The sequence below is a fragment of the Suricata suricatta genome, chromosome 9 (genome assembly GCF_006229205.1).
Source record: "Suricata suricatta isolate VVHF042 chromosome 9, meerkat_22Aug2017_6uvM2_HiC, whole genome shotgun sequence".
NCBI classification, from domain to species: Eukaryota; Metazoa; Chordata; class Mammalia; order Carnivora; family Herpestidae; genus Suricata; species Suricata suricatta.
This window is the reverse complement of record NC_043708.1, coordinates 102,768,824-102,788,185: the sequence shown is the minus strand read 5'-3', so window position 1 is coordinate 102,788,185 and position 19,362 is coordinate 102,768,824. Positions and strand designations below refer to the sequence as shown.

The window sequence follows — 19,362 nt, the reverse complement described above, 5'->3', positions numbered from 1 at the left end:
AGCCCCTTTCCTCAGAGCTCACTGGGAAATGGGACCTCACTAACCTCACAACCCCACAAAACAGCACTGAGCTGGCCCTGGGACTCAGCAGCAAATCTCCTTTCTGTTGGGTTCTAATTGGCCTCATAAAAATCTAATTTATGGGTGGGTAAAATAACCTGTTAGAAAAAGGAGATAGAGAGATGGCCTCAGGTTTCCCAAGCATTGGAGCTCTGTGTCTCTGGCAAGGTCTCCCCGAGGAACCCAAGGAGAAGGAATTGTGGCAGAGGAGCCGCCATGGAGGCAGAAAGCTGGTGGGCAGCAAGCATCCCCTGTGTCTGCCTCAGCCCCGGGAGGGACAGCTGAGGAAGGCTCATGGGAAGGGCTTTGGGGACCAGCCATGGCAGTGGCTGGGGGTGGCAGTAAAGGGGTGGCCATGAAGCCACTAGACAAACAAGGTCAACTCCTCAGAGCATCACTTTTATGAAAGATTTGATGGTGTAGGAACCATGTTTATGTTAAAAGTAACATTGCTATGTATGGAGTAGAATGCAAAATGCGCCATAGGTTTACAAATAAAAAACCACTTGGGGCAGTCAGCAAGCCTCCTGAGTATGCTCTTCTCTGCTCCTGGGAGAATTTTGGTGAACATGAGAAAAGTGGAGACTCTTCCTTTTCAGGCTGGGGAAACTGAGGCTGAAAGGAAAAAAAGTAGCGGGCCCAAGGTCATATAACAAATGACCAAGGACCTTGACTCCAGACCAAGGCTTGTCCCCCGACCTCAACCCCGTTGTCCATCTAGGCAAGAGGAAGGATGGGTGCAGGACCTGCAAGGGGCTATGTGATATGAAACCCATAAAGCTTTGGTCCGAGGAGGCAGGGCCAGCCTCACAGATGGCTGTGCCTGAACTGAACCCTTGGGGATGCATGTCCTGGGCACAGAAGTTGGGTTGGGCACTGAGGCAGAGAGAACCCTCATATTCAAGGGCAACTGTCTCTGCAGTGCTGGGTTTCTCTCCCAAAGGTCAAAGGACATTTTTCCCAGGGAGATGAGACACTCCCTCCCTCCACCTTTCTGGGCCTCAGCTTCCACACTTGTAAATAAAATGAGGAATATCAAGCTTCCGAGACATTTCCACCAACCTGGGCTGGTTCCCTCCACATCTACATCCCCGTTGGATTCCCTGTTCTACCTTGCTGGGTGCTTGGCTCCTCAGAGGTGGCGATGCCAGACATCTGCTGATCCATGAATATTCAGGAAGGGAATTGGAGTCTCCTCTGGGCTCCCCAGCCAGCCACTGGCCTCTCTGGCTGCCGGCCTGCCCGCCAGAGCCCAGGCTGCTGACATACCCAGCAGCTGCTCAGGCCCCAACTGTTCACATTGTTTGTTCAGCGCGGCAGGGGATTTTCCAGGCCCCGGACGTGCTTTGGGGGGCGGGGAGGCTGCCGCAGGGCTCAGGGATTCGTGTCATGTGGGGCTTTTCTCCCTTGAAACTCAAACTGACTGCTCAGCGGCTGGAACCGGGCAATTGGAAGCCGCTGGGCTGAGAGCCCGGGCTTGTCTTCCCCCTACCCTATGTTTGAATCATAGAATCTAGGGCTTCAGAGGTAGAAGGGCCTGGTTGTTAAGAACAGTAATTAACATTTGTACAGTTTTTTTTTTAAAGTAACATCTTTCATTAAAAAAACAAAACCCCAAACATTTGTACAGTTTCTAAAGTGCCTTTGAAGAATGAGCTCCCGTTCCTGGATCGATGGCGCCGACCCCCATCATCTTGTTTACTCCTCACAGGCTTGGTTGTATTGGCTTCATTTTATAGATGTGGAAACTAAGGCCCAGAGAGGCTAAGTGGCTTGTCTTGCAGCTGGTAGGTGGGGTTATCAAGACCAGAAACTACGTCTTCTACCCCAAGGTCAAATGCTCTTTCCACCACAGCAAAGAGTCCGAAGTGAAGGTCAGTGTGGTTTCCCCAGGCAGGATGGAAACCCGGTAAGGACAAGGGCTGCCTTGTCTCTGCATTCACTAGTGATGCTGAGCCTGGTGGTGCAGTTGGAGGTGCCAGCGGAGCTTTCTGATTAATTAAGAAAGGCAAAGGACCCAGGGCTCGTGGGTGGCTCAACTGGTTAAGCATCTAACTTTTGCTCAGGTCATGAGCTCCCGGTTTATGAGTTTGAGCCCGGCATCAGGTTCTATGCTGACAGCTCAGAGCCTGGAGCCTGCTTCAGGTTCTGTGTCTCCCTCTCTCTCTGCTCCTCACACCCTCGCCCCACTCAAGCTCTATCTCTCTTGCTCTCAAACAATGAATAAACATTAAAAAATAAAAATAAAATAAGAAGTCCTGTTCAGGCCCCACTGGTCTGTCTGTCCTCCACACCTCAGTGTCAGAGCCCTGGCTTCTGCCCTGACCTCCTTATCTCAGCCCGTTGGGACTTGTCTTTGCTTCCCAGTCTTTTTTTGCTTTAGGAGTGATGGCAAGAGAGCCTGGGTACAGACAGGGGTCTAAGTATGGACATGTATATATCCAGGTTGTGACAAGTATGGCGGAAACTGGGGTACATATGTTCAAGTGTCTCCAGTCTGTGTCTGCATCCAAATGATTTTCTGCATGTTTGTTCAGGAATAGGTTTATCCACGCACATATGACTATTTGTCGAATAATCCAAAATTCTTAGGATTTCAGGTGTCACCTGTTACGTTTGAGTAAACTAAAGTCCAGAAGACGTGATTGGCCTGAGGCCACACAGCTAGACTGTGACAGAGCCAGGTTTAGAACTTGAGGGGTGCCTGATTCCCAAGCCCTCTTGTGGCTATCACCCCAGACCTGCTCTGTACTAATTGTGTGCCATTGTACTCACCTTAGTCCTTGGTTCATTCTTACATGTGCCATTGGCCTCTAAGCAAAGGGTCAGGCCTGAGGATAAGAAGGGACCTCGGACCACTGAGCTTGTATGGGTCAGGGAGGCAGCAGGTCCATCTTCTGGTCAACACAACTGGAAAAACCAATCATTATGAGTAACTGTTAGTGGACCTTGTTGAAATGTTGGTTAAAATGAAGAACATTGGCCTTTATGTATTTTTGCCTGGACCTTGGGATGACATTCCCTTCCTCCATTTCCCCCCTAATCCTTCCTCTGTGGCAAGGACCGTGTTGGAGCTACAGGCTCGTCTGGGGCCCCTGGAAACAGGCTCTGGCTTGCTGCGTGGCCTACAGGGACTGAGTTGTAGGGAGGAGCACTAGGCCCTCCTGTCAGTGGGACAGAAGTGGATTGGATGATAGTGGTCCAGATGATCTTTAAGGTTCCTGGGAGGGATAACATTCCTGAGGGCCAGTTCTGTGCCAGGCCAGGCACTGTGATCCTTTCCCACCCCTTGTCCCACTTAATGCTCCCAGCAGCCTTATGAGGAAGGGATTACTGTGTACTTTTTTATTGAGAAACAACCCACAATAGCACAGAATTCACTGTCTAAAGAGTACAAGTCAGTGGTCTTTAGGATGTTCACAAGTTTGCACAGCCATCACCACTAATTCCAGAACATTCTCATCACCCAAAAAAAAGAAATCTCATATCATTTTGCCATGGCTCCTCATTCTTCCCTCTCCCCAACCCCAGGCAGCCATTCATCTACATTCTGTCTCTGTGGATTTGCCTATTCCGGACATTCCCTAGAAGTGAGATCGTATAATATGTAGCATTTTGTGACTGGCTTCTTTCACTTAGCAGAAAGTTTTTAAAGTTCATCCAGGTAGCAGATATCAGTACTTCATTTCTTCATTTATTCTGAGGAATATATTTAGCCACTCATCCGGTGATGGGCATTTGGGTTGTTTCTTCTTTTCACCTATTATGAAGCCGATGAGGACATTGAGCAGCCAGGGAAGGTGGGCACAGAGAAGGGCAGCAGACTGCCCAGGATCACAGGTGGTGGGCGGAGCCAAGGATCTGGATGCAGTTCTTTCCATGGGACCTCTTCTTCCAAGAGCTGCCCCAGCCCCTGGATGGTGACCCAGGATCTGGAGGCTGTGTGTGTGTGGGAGGGGAGCGAGTGGGGCGGGGGGGAGGGATGCACACTAACAGCCCTGGTGCTCGCTCTTTCTGTGCAGGGGAGCTGCCGTGGCCACCGGAGACGACCGTGGAGCTGAGTTGTGGCTCAGGGCCACTGCAAGTGATCCTGGGCCCAGAGCAAGCTGCAGTGCTGGACTGTAGTCTGGGACCTTCTGGACCCCCCACCAGCATCACGTGGAGCAAGGATGGAGGTGCCCTTCCTGAGCATGACCACCTGCGCCTGCTACCAAATGGCTCCCTGTGGCTGTCCCAGCCGCTAGCACCTGATAGCAGTGAGGAGGCGGCCCCCGGGGACTCAGAGCTCATTGAGGGCAGCTATTCCTGCCTGGCCCATGGCCCCCTCGGAGCGGTGGCCAGCCAGGCCGCAGTGGTCAAGCTCGCCAGTAAGTGCTTGCAATTGGGGGCTGCACTGAGACCCTGGAGGCCTGGGATGTGGGAAGTGTGGTCCCCATTAACTCCTTGCACAAAGGCCCGTCTCTTGAGCTCACTCCCCTTTCCTCTGCTCAGTAGGTCCTGTCCTGGTGTGGCTGCCTTTTTTCCTCTTCTCCTTTTCTTCCTCCTCCTTTTCTTTCCGTTTGAATTTGGGAGTCTAGAGTTGTGCTCTCCTGCAGGAAGCCCTCCAGAAAAGCTTGTAAGCGTCTGGGGCACTGGAGCAGGTGGAGTGCCTGGAGCCAAGCCCCATTGTCCAGCCCAGGTGGGGGTGGTTCTTAAGAGGCACAGATCACCGTGAAATAACGCATCTTACTGCAGTCTGACCATCATGGTGATGTTAGGCAGGGGTGGTGGGGAGGGGGGTGGACGGTTGCACTTCATTCTGACACAGCATCTGACCAGTAATCACCACTTCTTATCTCCCGGCTGCCTCTTGGCTGGAATTTGCTCTGCTTGTGTTTCTGTCACCTCGTGCTTTTCTGTCTCTGTGTGTGCACATGCGTACCTGTGGGTATTTCACTGTGCCCCTATCTTTCCTGTGCTCCTCTGCCATCCCTGCCCACGCATCCCTGCCCTCGCCCCCAGCACTCGCAGGCTTCTCTCTGCACCCGGAGTCTCAGGTGGTGGAGGAGAACGGGACTGCCCGGTTTGAATGCCACATTGAAGGGCTGCCAGCACCTGCCATTACTTGGGAGAAGGACCAAGTGCCGGTGCCTGAGGAGCCTCGGTGAGTGTTCTTATAGGGAAGTGGGCAGTGGGTCCCACTGGAAGTGGGTGGGCCAGAGAGGGCTCTGGGATGTGCTCAGGAACTGGAATTCTTAGAGCCACGGTGGCCTCATTTGGCCAAACTGATCTAGAAGCCAACCACTGCCTGACTCTCAGCTTATACCTAGTCCCCGAGAGAAGGTGGGCAGAGGTTTTGCTCCATGCAAGGAATGCCACCCACTAAGCCATGGAGCTTGGGTGTGGAGTAGTGATAGAGTCCTTCAGAGCATACCTAATCCAAGCACTTGCCTTACTGAAGAGGAGACTGAGGGCCAGAGGGGAGCTATGTTTTGTCCAAGGCCACACAGTGAGTCAGTGGCAAGAATTTTGTTGTTCTTTAAGAGCCCCCTTAAGAGCCCTGAGCCTGCTGGGAGGCTTTCCTCTCTGCAGGGTTCTTCTGGAGCTGCCCTGCTGTATGCCAAAGTTCTCATTCTTTCTCAGTTTCATCCAGTGGGGTGTAGCACCTGCTAAACGGGTTGTGGAGGTCCTTCTAGTCTCACCCTCCTCTCTCCCCATAAAGACAGTGGGTAGGGGGAACAATCCCAAGGAAGAGTTTCTAGGGCCAAAGGGAAGCAGAGGCTGGTCCCAGGACTTGATCCCTACCGTGGCCTCCTGGCTAGGCCCAGATGTACACGCAGCACGAGCAGGGAGCCTGGGGCTCATTTGCTTCTGTGGATTCAGTGGGTCTCATGACACGGTTGTCACCCCATGGATTCTTCCATCCTTAGAAATGTGGCTCCAAGGCCTTTCCCAGCCACCCTATAGTCCTCTGCCTACATCTCTCTAGCTGTAGTTGCCAGCTTGCTCTCTTTTTCTCTCCTAGTGGAGGTGGGGCTCCTTGGGCTCAGAAACACTGGTTTCCTGGTCTCTCTGCCCTGGGAGTTATCTGTCTGGAGTGTGTTGAGTGTCCCAGCTGCTCTGACTTTTGTCTGCATCTAGGTAGGGGTGCAGGTATAGGGGAAACTTCCATCCTGGTAGAAAGGTCACAGGGCGTGTCCCTGCAACACTTGTGAAGGCGGAAGAAGGGCAGGAGGTCCAGCTGCTGATTCAGGTGATTGCTTAGCCTGCTGCTCCTCACAGAGTCCCTGCTCACTCAGCTTCATTCTGCCGATCCATACAATTAAAAGGGGGAAAAAAATGAAAGAGTTGGATTAGATCGTTGTTCTTTGCAGAACAACAGTCACAAAAGGTGCTTCACGAAAAAAAGTATTCCATGGTCAAACAAGGTCGGGGAACCTACCTACACATCTCATTCTTGGCGTTTACAAGGCTCTGAAAAGTGCTGTATGGAAAGTCCATTAAACTTGTTGAACCAAGCATCCTCATCTGCCCCTCTTGCAGCAACCCTGTTCACATCCCATAAATGAGCATTCTAGGGAGTGACCCTGGAAATGCTGAGCCAGCCTTTCTAGCACTGATGTTTTAACTTCTGTGGCTTCCAAAATGTGGGCCCCTTGCTGCTGTTTGGTGGTGCTTCCGGGGAGCTGCTGGACAAGAACCAAGTGAGGGCCTTCTGCAGCCGGCAGAGAGGGGAGGCGAGAGCACAGCAGTCTCCCCGTGTCGCAAGGCACAACACGCCCCGCTTAATGAGAGCTGTGTTTTCTCAGTTAATTCTTCCCATCATCCTTCAAGGTGGATGTTTCTTATTTTCCACACTTTGTTCTATTTACTTTGAGTTTATATTACTAGAAGATGCATTTTTCACATTTATATAAGAAAAGAAAGAAAAAGAAAGAAAGAACGAACCATAGAAATAGAAATCCTCTGTTAGTTTTGATGTCTGTCCTCTGGAATTTTCCCCCTTATGTTTAGAAATACCCTCTTTTAAAATGTGCATTATACTGTACATACCAGGTTTTTGTTTGTTTTAAGTAAACTCTACACCCAACATGGGCTCAAACTCACTACCCCAAGATCAAGAGTTGCACGCTCTACCGACTGAGCCAGCCAGGCCCCCCATTCTGGGATTTTTTTGCTCAATCACCTTCCTTCCAAAACAAAAAAGGAATTATAGCAAAACTTTTACTTTTTTTAATAAACACATCATGAACATCCTCCCAGGTTTATACATCTGGCTATGGCAGATATTATTTGGCTTGTAAAACAAGAGACCTAAATGATCAGGGACAGAAGTAAATGATTTCTAAATGACAGAGACAGGGGTGCCTGGGTGGCTCAGTCAGATGAGCGTCCAATTTCGGCTCAAGTCATGATCTCGAGGCTCATGAGTTTGAGCCCCGCATCGGGCTCTGTCCTGACAACTCGGAGCCTGGAGCCTGTTTTGGACTCTGTGTCTCCCCCTCGCTCTCTGTGCCTCCCCTGCATGAGCTCTCACTCTCTCTCTCTCTCTCTCTCTCAAAACTAAATAAAGATTAAAAAAAAAAAGAAGTAACTTGGCCCAGCTGACACAGCTAGTACCCAGAGTGTGGGATGCCCCGGAGACTTGGCATGAATTACACGCTAGCCACCAGTGATTTGGTGGTTGGGGTGGGGAAGCCACGGGGTCTGGAGAAGTTCATGCTGCAGATGGGCTTCAAGGTCAGGTGTTCCACCTGTGGCTCCGAGCAGTGAATTTACTTTCCCAAAGTTTCTCAGCAAATAGTAGGGCTCCCTTGCCTCCCAGCATCTAGTCCGGACCCCATCCTATGAAGCCACAGGCCTCTTCTAGGAGTATCGAGCTACCAGTTCCTGGGCCCTGGGAGTGTCCGCCCCCAAGTTCTCTGAAAAGTGATCCTCATCTATAAATAAGCCGGGCTCATATGTCCCAGCACATTGTGTAGGGGGAATAAAGAAATGTCTAAAACAGCAACTTGATTGTGCCCAAGGTATGTATTTTTACACATGCCCAGATATAGTACATGTACAAATATGCTATTCATAAACTCAGCCCAGGGTGTGAAGGAGACCGTATGCCTTGGGGGAGGGTGTGCGCGTGTGCAGTTAATCAACGCACTCTACCAAGGTATATGTGCGTATGTTTGGAACTTACAATGAAGACTAGACCCTGAAGCAGTTCCCTGGTACTTAGACTAATTTCTAATGATAGGGGATCATTTTCCTTCCACAGGAACCAGTAATCAATGAGAGCAATGTTTCCCAAATCCCAGGCCTTCCCAACCCCCCTTATAATTTTGGCCATCCCTAAACCATGTGTTCAATCGTGTACTTAATACATTTCTTTGAATCAACCCTCTTTTGTAACTTTAACACGGATTGAAAAGGAGCATTATTTCACTGCAGCAAAAAGGAAAATCAGCACCACTTACCATAAATAGAAGGTAGCCATAAAAATAAATACATAACCGCTGGAATAAAAAATATGTATCTGTGTCTGGATCCACATAGAATTGTTTTGTTTTGACCACTCACTCACACTTGCAAAACATGGCACTGCCTGGGTGGCTATGTTGGTTAAGCATCCAGTTTCAGCTCAGGTCATGATCTTGCAGTTCACAAGTTTGGCCCCGCGTTGGGCTCTGTGCTGAGAGCTCAGAACCTGGAGCCTGCTTCGGATTCTGTGTGTGTGTGTGTGTGTGTGTTGTGTGTGCCCCTCCCCTGCTCACGCTCTGTGTGTGTGTCTCTCTCTCTCAAAAATAAACATTTAAATAAATAAATAAAACATGACACTAGTGGACCTCAATACCGTAGGGTCCTTAGTCCAGTCTTCTGCCCTACCCATCTCCCCGTGCCCACGGTGTCTATCAACCTCAAGTGGCCCTTCGCCAGTGTCCCTTTTCTCTAGGTGGATCTCTGCAGGGCTGAGAGTCGGGGCTCCTTGGCCCTTATGAAATTCAGAGCAGCTGTGTCATTTCTCCTATGTTGTTGTTGTTCAGTAATCTCCAAACCCAACGTGGGCTCCAGCACATAACCTGGAGATCAAGAGTTGCATGCAGTATTAAGTCAGTCAGGCGCCCCCTTTTGGAGAGAGGTTGCTTTTCATTCATAAGTAGCTATTTTGTTTTATTTGAAATTTGAATTGATTTTAAAAGAATAAAACATAAAGGGGCACCTGGGTGGCTCAGTCAGTTAAGCATCTGACTTCGGCACAGGTCATGCTCTCACAGTTTGTGAGTTCTAGCCCTGCGCTGGGCTCTGTGCTGTTAATGAGGAGGCTGCTTCAGATCCTCTGTCCCATCACCCTCTCCCTGCCCCTCCCCCACTGTTTTTTTTCTCTCTCTCTGTCTCTCAAAATAAATAAATAAACTTAAAGAAATAAAATGAAATAATAAAACATACCAACTTAATGGGAAAAAGTCACCCACCAACTGAACACAGACAATTGTTACCATTGTGATTTTTCCTTCCTAGTATTTTAAAATATGGGTATAGTTTCTATCATTGTAAATACGTATTTAGAATTTGTGATTCGTAGATAATATTTCTAACATGAGCTCATAACACATTAGGGTCAGGGTTGTGAAGAAGGCAGGACAGAATTGTTTAACCCATTTTTCGGATGAGAAGCCTGAGGCCCAGACATATATCACATGGTAAAGCCACATATACTGGAAACAGTTTTGCTCACTGTGTCATGGCAGCTTCTGTGTTAGAGCTGGGGGGTTCTAGAACAAAGTGTTCAAGGGCATGTGTTTTTCCCAATTTACATTTTTTAAAGTTTTATATTTCCAAACTAAAAATATCAACATTTTTATTTTTAATTTTTTAATGTTTATTTATTTTTGAAAGAGACACACACACAGAGGGTGAGCAGGGGAAGGGCAGAGAGAGAGATACACACAGAATCTGAAACAGGCTCCAGGCCCTGAGCTGTCAGCACAGAGCTTGATGCAACGCTCAAACCCATGAATCTTGAAATCATGACCTGAACTGAAGTCAGATGTGTAACCAATTGAGCTACCCAGGCGCTCCCCCACCCCAAATTAAAAAAAAACCCAACATAACAAATAAGAATTCCCAGTAATCACTGCCAGAGAAAAATCTCCCTGAATGATGTAAGCTTTACCATCCCTGACTTTTTCTGAGCATATCCTAACATATCATTTATCTGTTTTCCAAAAATAGAACTGCTTCATAAACATGGTTTTGTGACTTTTTCCCCCACTAACCAAAATATCTTGCATATCCTTCCAAGAACAGAAAAAGATTTAAAAAAAACAGAAAAGATTTTAGATGAACACTAAAAGTGGTTCCATCTAGCTTCTGTCGGTTGCAGTGATAACCCCACATGTGAGTAAAGGTATCCCTGCTTCCCTTCCTGCCTGCCTTCCTGCCTTCCTTCCTTCCCATACATAATTAAGGAAATGTTACTTGTCAAAAGAGGTATTAGCTCTTGGGTACCTGGAGCACAACATCCATGGAAATCCCATAGGAAACTATGGGATTGGGAAATGTGGGCGGGTCTGGCAGGAACCCTGCAGGCAAGGTGGTTAGTCAGAGTGAAGGAGGAGGGAGGGTCTTGGAGGCAGAGTATATTAAGTGGAGGAAACCTGAATGGGCTTGGAGGTCTGGTTTCCCAGATGGGTTCTGCTTGTCCTTCCCCACTGGTCCTTTCCCATCAAAATTTCATGGCCCAGGATCTTACCTCCAACTACCCTTTGCTTCCATGTCCCTTCTCCCCTGCTGGCCCCAGCACTGGCATGGGTAGCCGCTGGGGCTGAGGGTAACATGCTGGGGCAGAGGTGGGTTTGCGCCCATGCGATGAGGGAGGGAGTAAAGCAGGTGTATGTTGTTTTCTCTAAGTCTTTGGGTTCTAGTAGGCTTCTAGGCCTATGGCCAGAGTTTCCTCCTAATACCCTTGAGCCAGTCCCCCTCCCCTGTGTTTAGATTTTTTTTCATAGCCCATGTCCCCATGAGCCAAGGGACCTTCCTCAAGCACACTGCTGCCTCACTCCCTCTCTAATCCTGGCCCAGCCTGAATCTGGGGACCAGCACCATTTGTTCTATGGAGCAGCTAGGACTCGCAACCTTGAGCTGACCCTACAAGGATCACAGTGGAGGATTCAGGAAGACCCACTGCCCTGCTTCTTGGGCCAGAGCCCACTCTGCCTACCACCCTTCCGGGCCCATAGACCCTGCCTTGGCCAGATTGTGCTATCCCTCAAGCAAGGTCTCTGGACCTTCTTAACTTGAGTGGCTTTTCAACCCTCTAACCAGCAGGGCAGAGAACAGCCCCTTCATCCGTCCTACCCCTTCTAAGTAATGTATGTATTGACTGGGGCTTGCTGGGGACCTCGCCCCATCCATGGCCATTCTCGACCACTTAATGGCTGGTGAGACAGGCAGGCGGGAAGAACATGGGATTTGGCACAGAAGACCCGGGGTCAAGTTTTAACTCTGCTCCAGCTGTGAGACCCTGGGAAAATACCCTGCTGCCTCTGAGCTTTAGTTTTGTCCCCAGTAAAATGCAGGTTGTGACGCCCTCTATCTCTTCAGATTGTTTTGAGGCTCAGATGACACTGTATGAATAAAATGGATTTTTACCAGGGAGGGAGGAGGTAATCCAGGCAGGGATAAACAAATTGACGCTGTATAGAAGGCTGTGTAATATAAAGTAAGTCTTCCAGGGTCAGCTCCCCGGATCCCAGGTCCCCTCCCCGGAGACAACCATTCAACCCTTCAGTGCAAGGGTATAAGTGTGCATATCCCCACACTCTGTTCTTCACCTTACACGCTTTGGAGATTGTCCTGTTTCAGCACACATGGAACGGCCTCCTTTTTTTTTTTTAATGTATTCTTTTTGTTAAAAATGTTTACTTATTTTCAAGAGAGAGAGAGAAAGGAGGAGGAGAGAGAGAGAGAGAACCAGGAGGGGAGGGGCAGAGAGAGAAGGATCCAAAGCATGCTCGGAGCTGCCAGCAGAGCCAGTTGTGGTGCTTGAACTCACAAACCGTGAGGTCATGACCTGAGCCAAAGTCAGATGCTTAACCAACTGAGCTGCCCTGGCGTTCTGAACTACCTCCTTTTTAACCGCTGCCTAGCATTTCATTGTATGAATGTACTCAAACCCATTTGCTAGTGCCCACCCTACAGATGGACCATCCGATTGTTTCCAGTCTTCTGCCATTGTGGTAACAGTGCTGGAGGGGGTATCATTAAACACGTTTGTATGAGAATATCTGTGGGATAGAGTCCTTGAAGTGGTGTTGCTGGGTCAAAAGGCAGGAGCAGGGTTGACTTTAAGATCTCAGCAGCTTGCCTTTGAAGGAAGTTGTATCCACTGGCATGGCCATCGACACAGGAGTCCATTCCCTCATCCACATAGGGTGTTAGTAAACACCCAAAGTGATCCTTGCCAACCTGATAGGTGAAAATGGTATCTTACAGCTTTAATTTTTTTTTTTTTAATAAGAGAGGCTTGAAAGTTAGATGCCGTGGGTAATTCAGGCTGGAGGGGGAGGTGGCCCAGGACAGCTCCCTGCAGAGTTGCCCACCTTATAGGTGCCCTCTCCCCCTTCCCAAGGCTCATCACTCTTCCCAACGGGGTCCTCCAGATCCTGGACATTCAGGAGAGTGACACAGGCTCCTACCGCTGTGTGGCCACCAACTCAGTCCGCCAGCGCTTCAGCCAAGAGGCCCTCCTCAGTGTGGCCCGCAGAGGTAAGAGGGCAGGCTGGTGGGAAAACGTGGGGGTTTCTGGCATCAGCCACCTCAGAGCTGGGAGGCACTTCATGAGGTCCAAGCTCTGCCTTCAAACAGGTGACAGTGTATCAGTCCCATTGGGCAGGTGTAGAGTCCCACCCCGCAAGCCAGAGACAGAACTGGAGCTGCAACCCAGGACTCCAGGTGTCCAGTGCAGGGCTCTCTCCCTGCAGAGGCTCTGTGTTCCCTTGGGTTGGGTGGGACATCCCGAGCTGGGCACAGAGGTGCGGAAAGGAGGCATCTGAAGAGGGCTGTCAGTGCCTTGAAGCCCTGGTCCCTGCCCCTATGTGTCTCCCGAGGGCTCTGGGCATTTGGGGATTGGCCCCTTGCTGCAGTCTGGTGCTCATGTCCTCTTCATTTCTCTGAAAAGCTGCTGTCCTAGGGTGACACAGTAGGAAGGGCATAGGCTTTGGGGTCGGAAAGACCTGGTTTGAATCCTGGCCCCTCTACTTGCCATCTGTGTGACCCTGGGCTGTTATCAAATGTCTGGCTCAGGGAGATTGTGAGAATGGTTGCGATAAGAGTGGAAAGTGCCTGGCACCTAGCAGGTGCACAACAGATCTTAGTTCAGGCCTCCCCTCAGGGCCTCTCACTTACCTCCCTTTGCCATGTCATCTGCCCCAAACCCTGCACTTCTGCACATCTTTTCCCCTCCCCCCATCTCCATCCCCCCTTATCTCCACTTCACTGGCCTTCCCCGTGGCTTAGTTGGTAAGCAGATCAGAGTCTGATTCCCTCTCCTTCCTGCGCCCAGGGTCTCTGCCTCCACCTGCTGGACAAACTAGGTATTCAGCACGACGACCCAGGGGGCCAGGGCAACAGTGAGAACTCGGCAGGGGATCCATGCTCAGGGAGCTCCCCAGCTGGCAGAAACTTGAGCTTACCTCCTACCTTTCCCACAGGGGAGCCCAGAGCCCTTTGAAGAAGGGACTTGCCTAAGGTCACACAGGGCGTTAATGGCAGTGCTGGAACCAGAAACTATGACTGTTGACTCCAGCTCCAGGCTCCAAGTCTTCCTATGACCCTGGTGGTCCTCTACCTGGAGGGTGGGTTCGATTTGGCAGGGAAGAATGGGGGTGGTGTGCCTGAAGCCAGGTTATTCCTCTCCAGGCGCCAAGAGAAAGAGCTCTAGGAAACTGTGGCTGCTTTCCCCACCTGTCAGATGAAACCCTGCTATTCCCTGCCCCACCTGCCTCACAGGTGATTCTGAGCGTCAGGCGAGGTCCTGCCTGTACAGACACCTAATCGTGAGGTTGCTTGCTGGCCTGCCCTCTCTCCAGGGTCTCTGGTGTCCACCAGGGGGCAGGACGTGGTCATCGTGGCAGCCCCCGAGAACACCACAGTGGTTTCTGGCCAGAGTGTGGTGATGGAATGCTTGGCCTCGGCTGACCCCACCCCTTTCGTGTCCTGGGTCCGACAGGGTAAGTGGAGGGAGGGGACTCAAGGGCATGGGAAAGGAGGGTGTGTCATCTCACATGTCCCCAAGTTGGGAAGGTATAAGGGCGACTACTCCAGAGTCACCTACCATTGGTGTGGTGCGAACTCGTCTTCCAGGGCCGAGTACGGGGCTGGAGGAAACCTGGACAAACTCAATCATCAATCTGTGTAGTATATTCCCTTTATGAAGTACTCTGGCTCTGCCACTCATGAAACCGTTACTGAGACCCTATTTAGGGTGATCTCCACAGTATCGCAAGTGAATATGTGAGAGCTAGAAGGGGCCGCACAGCCACGGAGTAGGTGAAACCAGGCCCCCACTGCTGGGCTGCAAAGCTGCCCCTTGGTCCACGGCTGCTGCCATGTGAATAAAAAAAAATCAGATGAGACAGACAGGGACCCTGTCCTCTGAACTCATCATAGTCTGGGTGAGGATGATAAAACTCACTCATAAAAAGAGGCTTGCCAGTATCTGGCAGCAAGTGATAAGTGCCGGGTGGGGCTGCGTTGTTCTCGGAGTAAGAAGGATGCTGGTCACTTTGCACTCCGCTGAGCGCTCAGCCGCCTCTCCTGCCAGAGCCGGGAAGGGCCCATTGAAGGGGGTGGGGGTGAGGGCTGTTATTCCCAATGGACAGATCAGGAAGCTGAGGCTCAGAGAGCCAAGACCCAAACTTTAGAGCCTGTTCTCTTTCTGGTACACCACTTCCTACAGTCCTGAATGGAAGAAAAGCAAGGATTATTTTTGTTTCTGTTGTCACTGAGAAGTGACTTGTCTCAAATTGATAGCAGAAGTAAGTCTTTAAACCCTGCCCTCTTTACCTTTCTTCCCTGACTCAGTCTACTACCCTACACTGGTTCCTTTACATAAGTTTGTATCTCACATTGAAAAGAGTATGTGATTGAGAGCATGGGTGGCTCAGTCATTAAGTATCTGACTCTTGATTTCAGTTCAGGTCATGATCTCATGGTGGTGAGATTGAGCCCCATGTGTGAAGCCTGCTTAAGATTTTCTCCCTCCCTCTCTCTCTGCCCCTCCCCTGCATGTGTGTGCTCTCTCAGAAAGAAAAAGAAAGAAAGAAAGAAAGAAAGAAAGAAAGAAAGAAAGAAAGGAAGAAAAAGAAAGTATGTAATGGATACATAGAGCTTAAGGAAAAATAATAAACTGAACAAGTGTGTATCTGCCCCCACCCCAGGGCACCTGGGTGGCTCCGTCGGTTGAACGTCCCCAACTTCAGCTCAGGTCGTGATCTCACAGTTCATGAGTTCATGTCCCATGTCGGACTTGCTGCTGTCAGACTGTCAGCGCAGAGCCTGCTCCAGATCCTCTGTAGCCCTCTCTCCCCCATTGCCCCACTTGCGCTCCTCCAAAAATAAATATTTAAAAAAATAAATAAAAATTAAAAAGTATATATCTCCCCCATCGAGCTGATGAGAGGCAACAGTCCTGGTATCTTTGGGCCTCCCCAACCAGCACACCTCACTGGACTTTGATACTTACTTAGTTATTGGGATCCTGGAGCCAGCAGGACCCTCGTACTATTATCAGGATAAGCCTGTGGTATCGCCCAGGAATTCTAAAATATCAGTATTTCTCAAATCCTGACCTTGGATCAGGATAAGCCAGGGAGCTTATTAAAACTGCAGACTCCCTCCCTTTGTGCCTGGACAGTTGCGACCTAGGAGTCTTCATGTTTAACAACTGCCATAGGTCCTTGCTACTGAAAGTGTGGTCTTGGACCTCCTACCTGCACCGAGTTAGAAACGCAGCATCTGGGGCTCGCCCTAGGCCTCTGCATCTTTTTTTTTTTAATGTTTTTTATTTATTTTTGAAAGACAGAGTCAGAGCGAGCAGGGGAGGGTCAGAGAGAGAAGGAGACACAGAATCAGAAGCAGGCTCCAGGTTCTGAGCTAGCTGTCAGCACAGAGCCTGATGCGGGGCCCAAACCCACAAACCTTGAGATCGTGACCTGAGCCGAAGCCGGACGCTCAACCGACTGAGCCACCCAAGCGGCCCTAGGCCTCTGCATCTTAACAAGGCCCCCTTAGATTCTGTGATTTGAGTGCACAGTGAGGATTTCAGAATTGCTGTCCCAGAGAATTCTGAAACCTAGGGCCCTGGGAGCTCCCTTACAGAATGTCAGCTAATAGCACTCCTGGACAGAGGCTGGGAAGAGAAAGGCTGGAAAAGGACTTCCTTCCTGATACTGGTCACTGTTCCTTTCCTAGACACATACTCCACAAAGTCAGGGAAGGGACATGGCTTTTTGTTTTGTTTTGTTTTCTTTTCTTCTGATTACAAAATTGTGTGTGTTCATTGTAGAAAACCAGGGCAAAGCAGAAACAGAAAACATTCCATTTAATCTCTCTTTGAGAGATTAATCTCTTTAATCTCTTTGAGAGATTAAAAGTGTTAACATACAAGTATATTTTCTTCCAGATTTTCTTCTATGCACATGTACATTTTTCCTTAAAATTGGGAGTAGTTCCAAGTCTTACTTTCAGTCAACAGCGTATCATAAGCATTTTCCCATCTCTAAAACTTTTTCAAGGGGCGCCTGGGTGGCTCAGTCGGTAAAGCCTCCGACTTCACCTTGGGTCAGATCTCACATTTGTGAGTTCGAGCCCTGCGTCGGGCTCTGTGCTGACAGCTAGCTCAGAGCCTGGAGCCTGCTTCTGGTTCTGTGTCTCCTTCTCTCTCTGCCCCTCCCCCTCTCATGCTCTGTCTCTCTCTGTATCAAAAATAAATAAAAAAACATTAAAAAATTAAAAAAGAATAAAGAGTCTTATGTTTAAAAAAAAATAAAACTTTTTCAAAAAATAATTTTATCTTATTTTATAAGGCTCCATGCCCAACATGGGGCTTGAACTCATGACCCTGGGATCCAGGAGTCAGATGCTACCGACTGACTCAGCCAGATGCACCTCAAACATTAACTGTAATTACGATATTCCATCATTTGAATATATCCATAATATGGTTTGCCAGTTCCTACTGTTGAATTTGTAAGTCCTTCACAGTTGCCCACTATTACAGTTAACACTACAGTGATCAGCCCTGTTCACGCCTCCCCAAGACAGCTGCCCACAAATGGGATCCCTGGGTCAAAGTCAAAGTGGAGCCCCCATCAGCATCTACCCTTTCTCTGGCATTGCAGCTTACCCTTTTTAAAACCTTTCCTCATTCGGGGCTCCTGGGTAGTTCAGTAGGTTAAGCATCTGAGTTGAGCTCAGGTCATGATCTCGTACTCCATGAATTTGAGCACCATGTCAGGCTCTTCAGCTCAGAGCTTGGAGCCTGCTTTGGAATCTGAGTCTCTCTCTCTCTGCCCCTCCCCTGCTTGCACTCTGTCTCTCTCTCTCAAAAAAAAAAAATTAAAAATTATTTTAAAAATTTCCTAATTTGATAGGTGAAAATTAGTATCTGTGTTTTGATGTGCATTTCTTTGTGTAAAATTGAACACTTTTTTGTATTTCTTGTCCATTTTCATTTCTTCTCCAGATTTTCTGTTCATGTCCATAAAACTGTCTTCTTTTCTTTTCTTTTTTTAAAATTTATTTATTTATTTAGGTGTGGGGGAGTGGAAAGAGAATGAATCCCAAGCAGGCTCTGCACTGTCTCACTGTCAGGGCACAGAGCTTGATATGAGGCTTGAAGTCAGAAACCTGTGAGATCGTGACCTGAGCCAAAATCAGGAGCTGGTACTTAACTAACTGAGCCACCCAAGTGCCCCTAAAGCACAGGCTTTATGAAGTGGTTCTCATTTTACATTAAGATATAAGTCTTGTGTATATTCAAATCTTTGGCTCTGGTCAGACCTTTCCAGCTGTATCTTCATCATAATATTGGGACACCATACAGGAGGAATGCGTGTTCTTGAGAGAAATGAATTTAATAATAACGGTAATGGTGAAGACTGACTAGTGTACTGAGCACCTTTAGGTGTCTGCATTGTGCCAGGCCTCCTCACAAACCTTATTTTTCCCACCCTCACATCAGTCCTTCCAGCTGGGGGCCTGTCTCCCCGTTTTACAGACAGAGACACTAGGGCTCACTCGTCTAGCAAGGGTCCAGGAACTGAAATTCAAATAAGGGACTGCTGTTTTCTCTTAACCTGCTGTGAAGGGGCCCCCAGATGCAGGGAGTAGATGGAGGGCCAGTCCTCTATGCCCCCCTCTACCGCCCTTCCTCTCCTCCCCCAGACGGGAAGCCCATCTCCACGGATGTCATCGTCCTGGGTCGCACCAACTTACTAATCAGCAGCGCGCAGCCCCGGCACTCGGGCGTCTACGTCTGCCGCGCTAACAAGCCCCGCACGCGCGACTTCGCCACGGCCGCCGCCGAGCTCCGCGTGCTGGGTGAGGCGGGGCGGGGGACCCGGTGGCAGGGGCTCAGCTAGGCGTGGGGAAGGGAGGATGGGGAGTGGGGGTGGGCAAGGGGGGCGATCCTGGACGCTGGAAAGGGCCTAGAGCTAGGGGGACGGCGCCCAGGGGAGGGACCCGTCGTTAGGGTGGGTGTTGCAGGGGACAGCTGGAGGAGGGAGAGCAAGAAAGAGATTGGAGGAAGGGGTGGGGGAAGCTGCGGCAGGGAGAGAAGGAGAGGAGTGGTCTGAGTGGAATCTAGGTGATGGGGGAGGGGTAGGACTGAGGGTTAGGAGAGACTGTGGAGTCATCTGGGTGGCACGAAAAACTGGGGGACAGCGTTGCTCAGGGCTGGGATAACTGTGGCGAGGGGTTGGTCTCCCCGGTGTGGGAGACAGTGGAAGCGAGGGGGCGGTGACGGTACCTGAGGGAGTGGGGTGAGGCCCAGGACGAACGAGGGGACTTTGCGGAGGCTCAGGAGGCCCGGGGACAATCGGGAGCAAGGAGGAGTAGGCCAGTGTTGGGCTGCGGGAACCTGGGGAGGAGCAGGGGTAGAGCCGCGCTGCACGCGAGGATTTGGGAGGCCTGGTCACTCACAGGGAGGAGCGAGCGGAGGGCGCGCGGGAGCCGGCCGGAGTCCCCGGGGAGGCGGCAGGGCCCCTCCGGCCGCAGCGCGCCGTCAGCGTCCCCCTTCCCGCCCCCAGCGGCCCCTGCCATCTCGCAGGC

General features: G+C 50.0%; 1 protein-coding gene across 1 annotated transcript in view; it reads left to right on the top strand.

Moving 5' to 3' along the window:
• Positions 1-3,925: 3,925 nt before the first annotated feature.
• LOC115302331 (immunoglobulin superfamily DCC subclass member 4-like) overlaps positions 3,926-19,362 on the top strand; it is a 30,844-nt gene continuing 15,407 nt past the window's right edge. Inside the window, exons 1-6 of the mRNA XM_029952257.1 lie at positions 3,926-3,980; positions 4,083-4,427; positions 5,062-5,203; positions 12,662-12,798; positions 14,121-14,261; positions 18,478-18,633. Of these exons, the coding sequence (XP_029808117.1) occupies positions 3,926-3,980; positions 4,083-4,427; positions 5,062-5,203; positions 12,662-12,798; positions 14,121-14,261; positions 18,478-18,633 (976 nt within the window). The remainder of the gene's footprint in view (positions 3,981-4,082; positions 4,428-5,061; positions 5,204-12,661; positions 12,799-14,120; positions 14,262-18,477; positions 18,634-19,362) is intronic.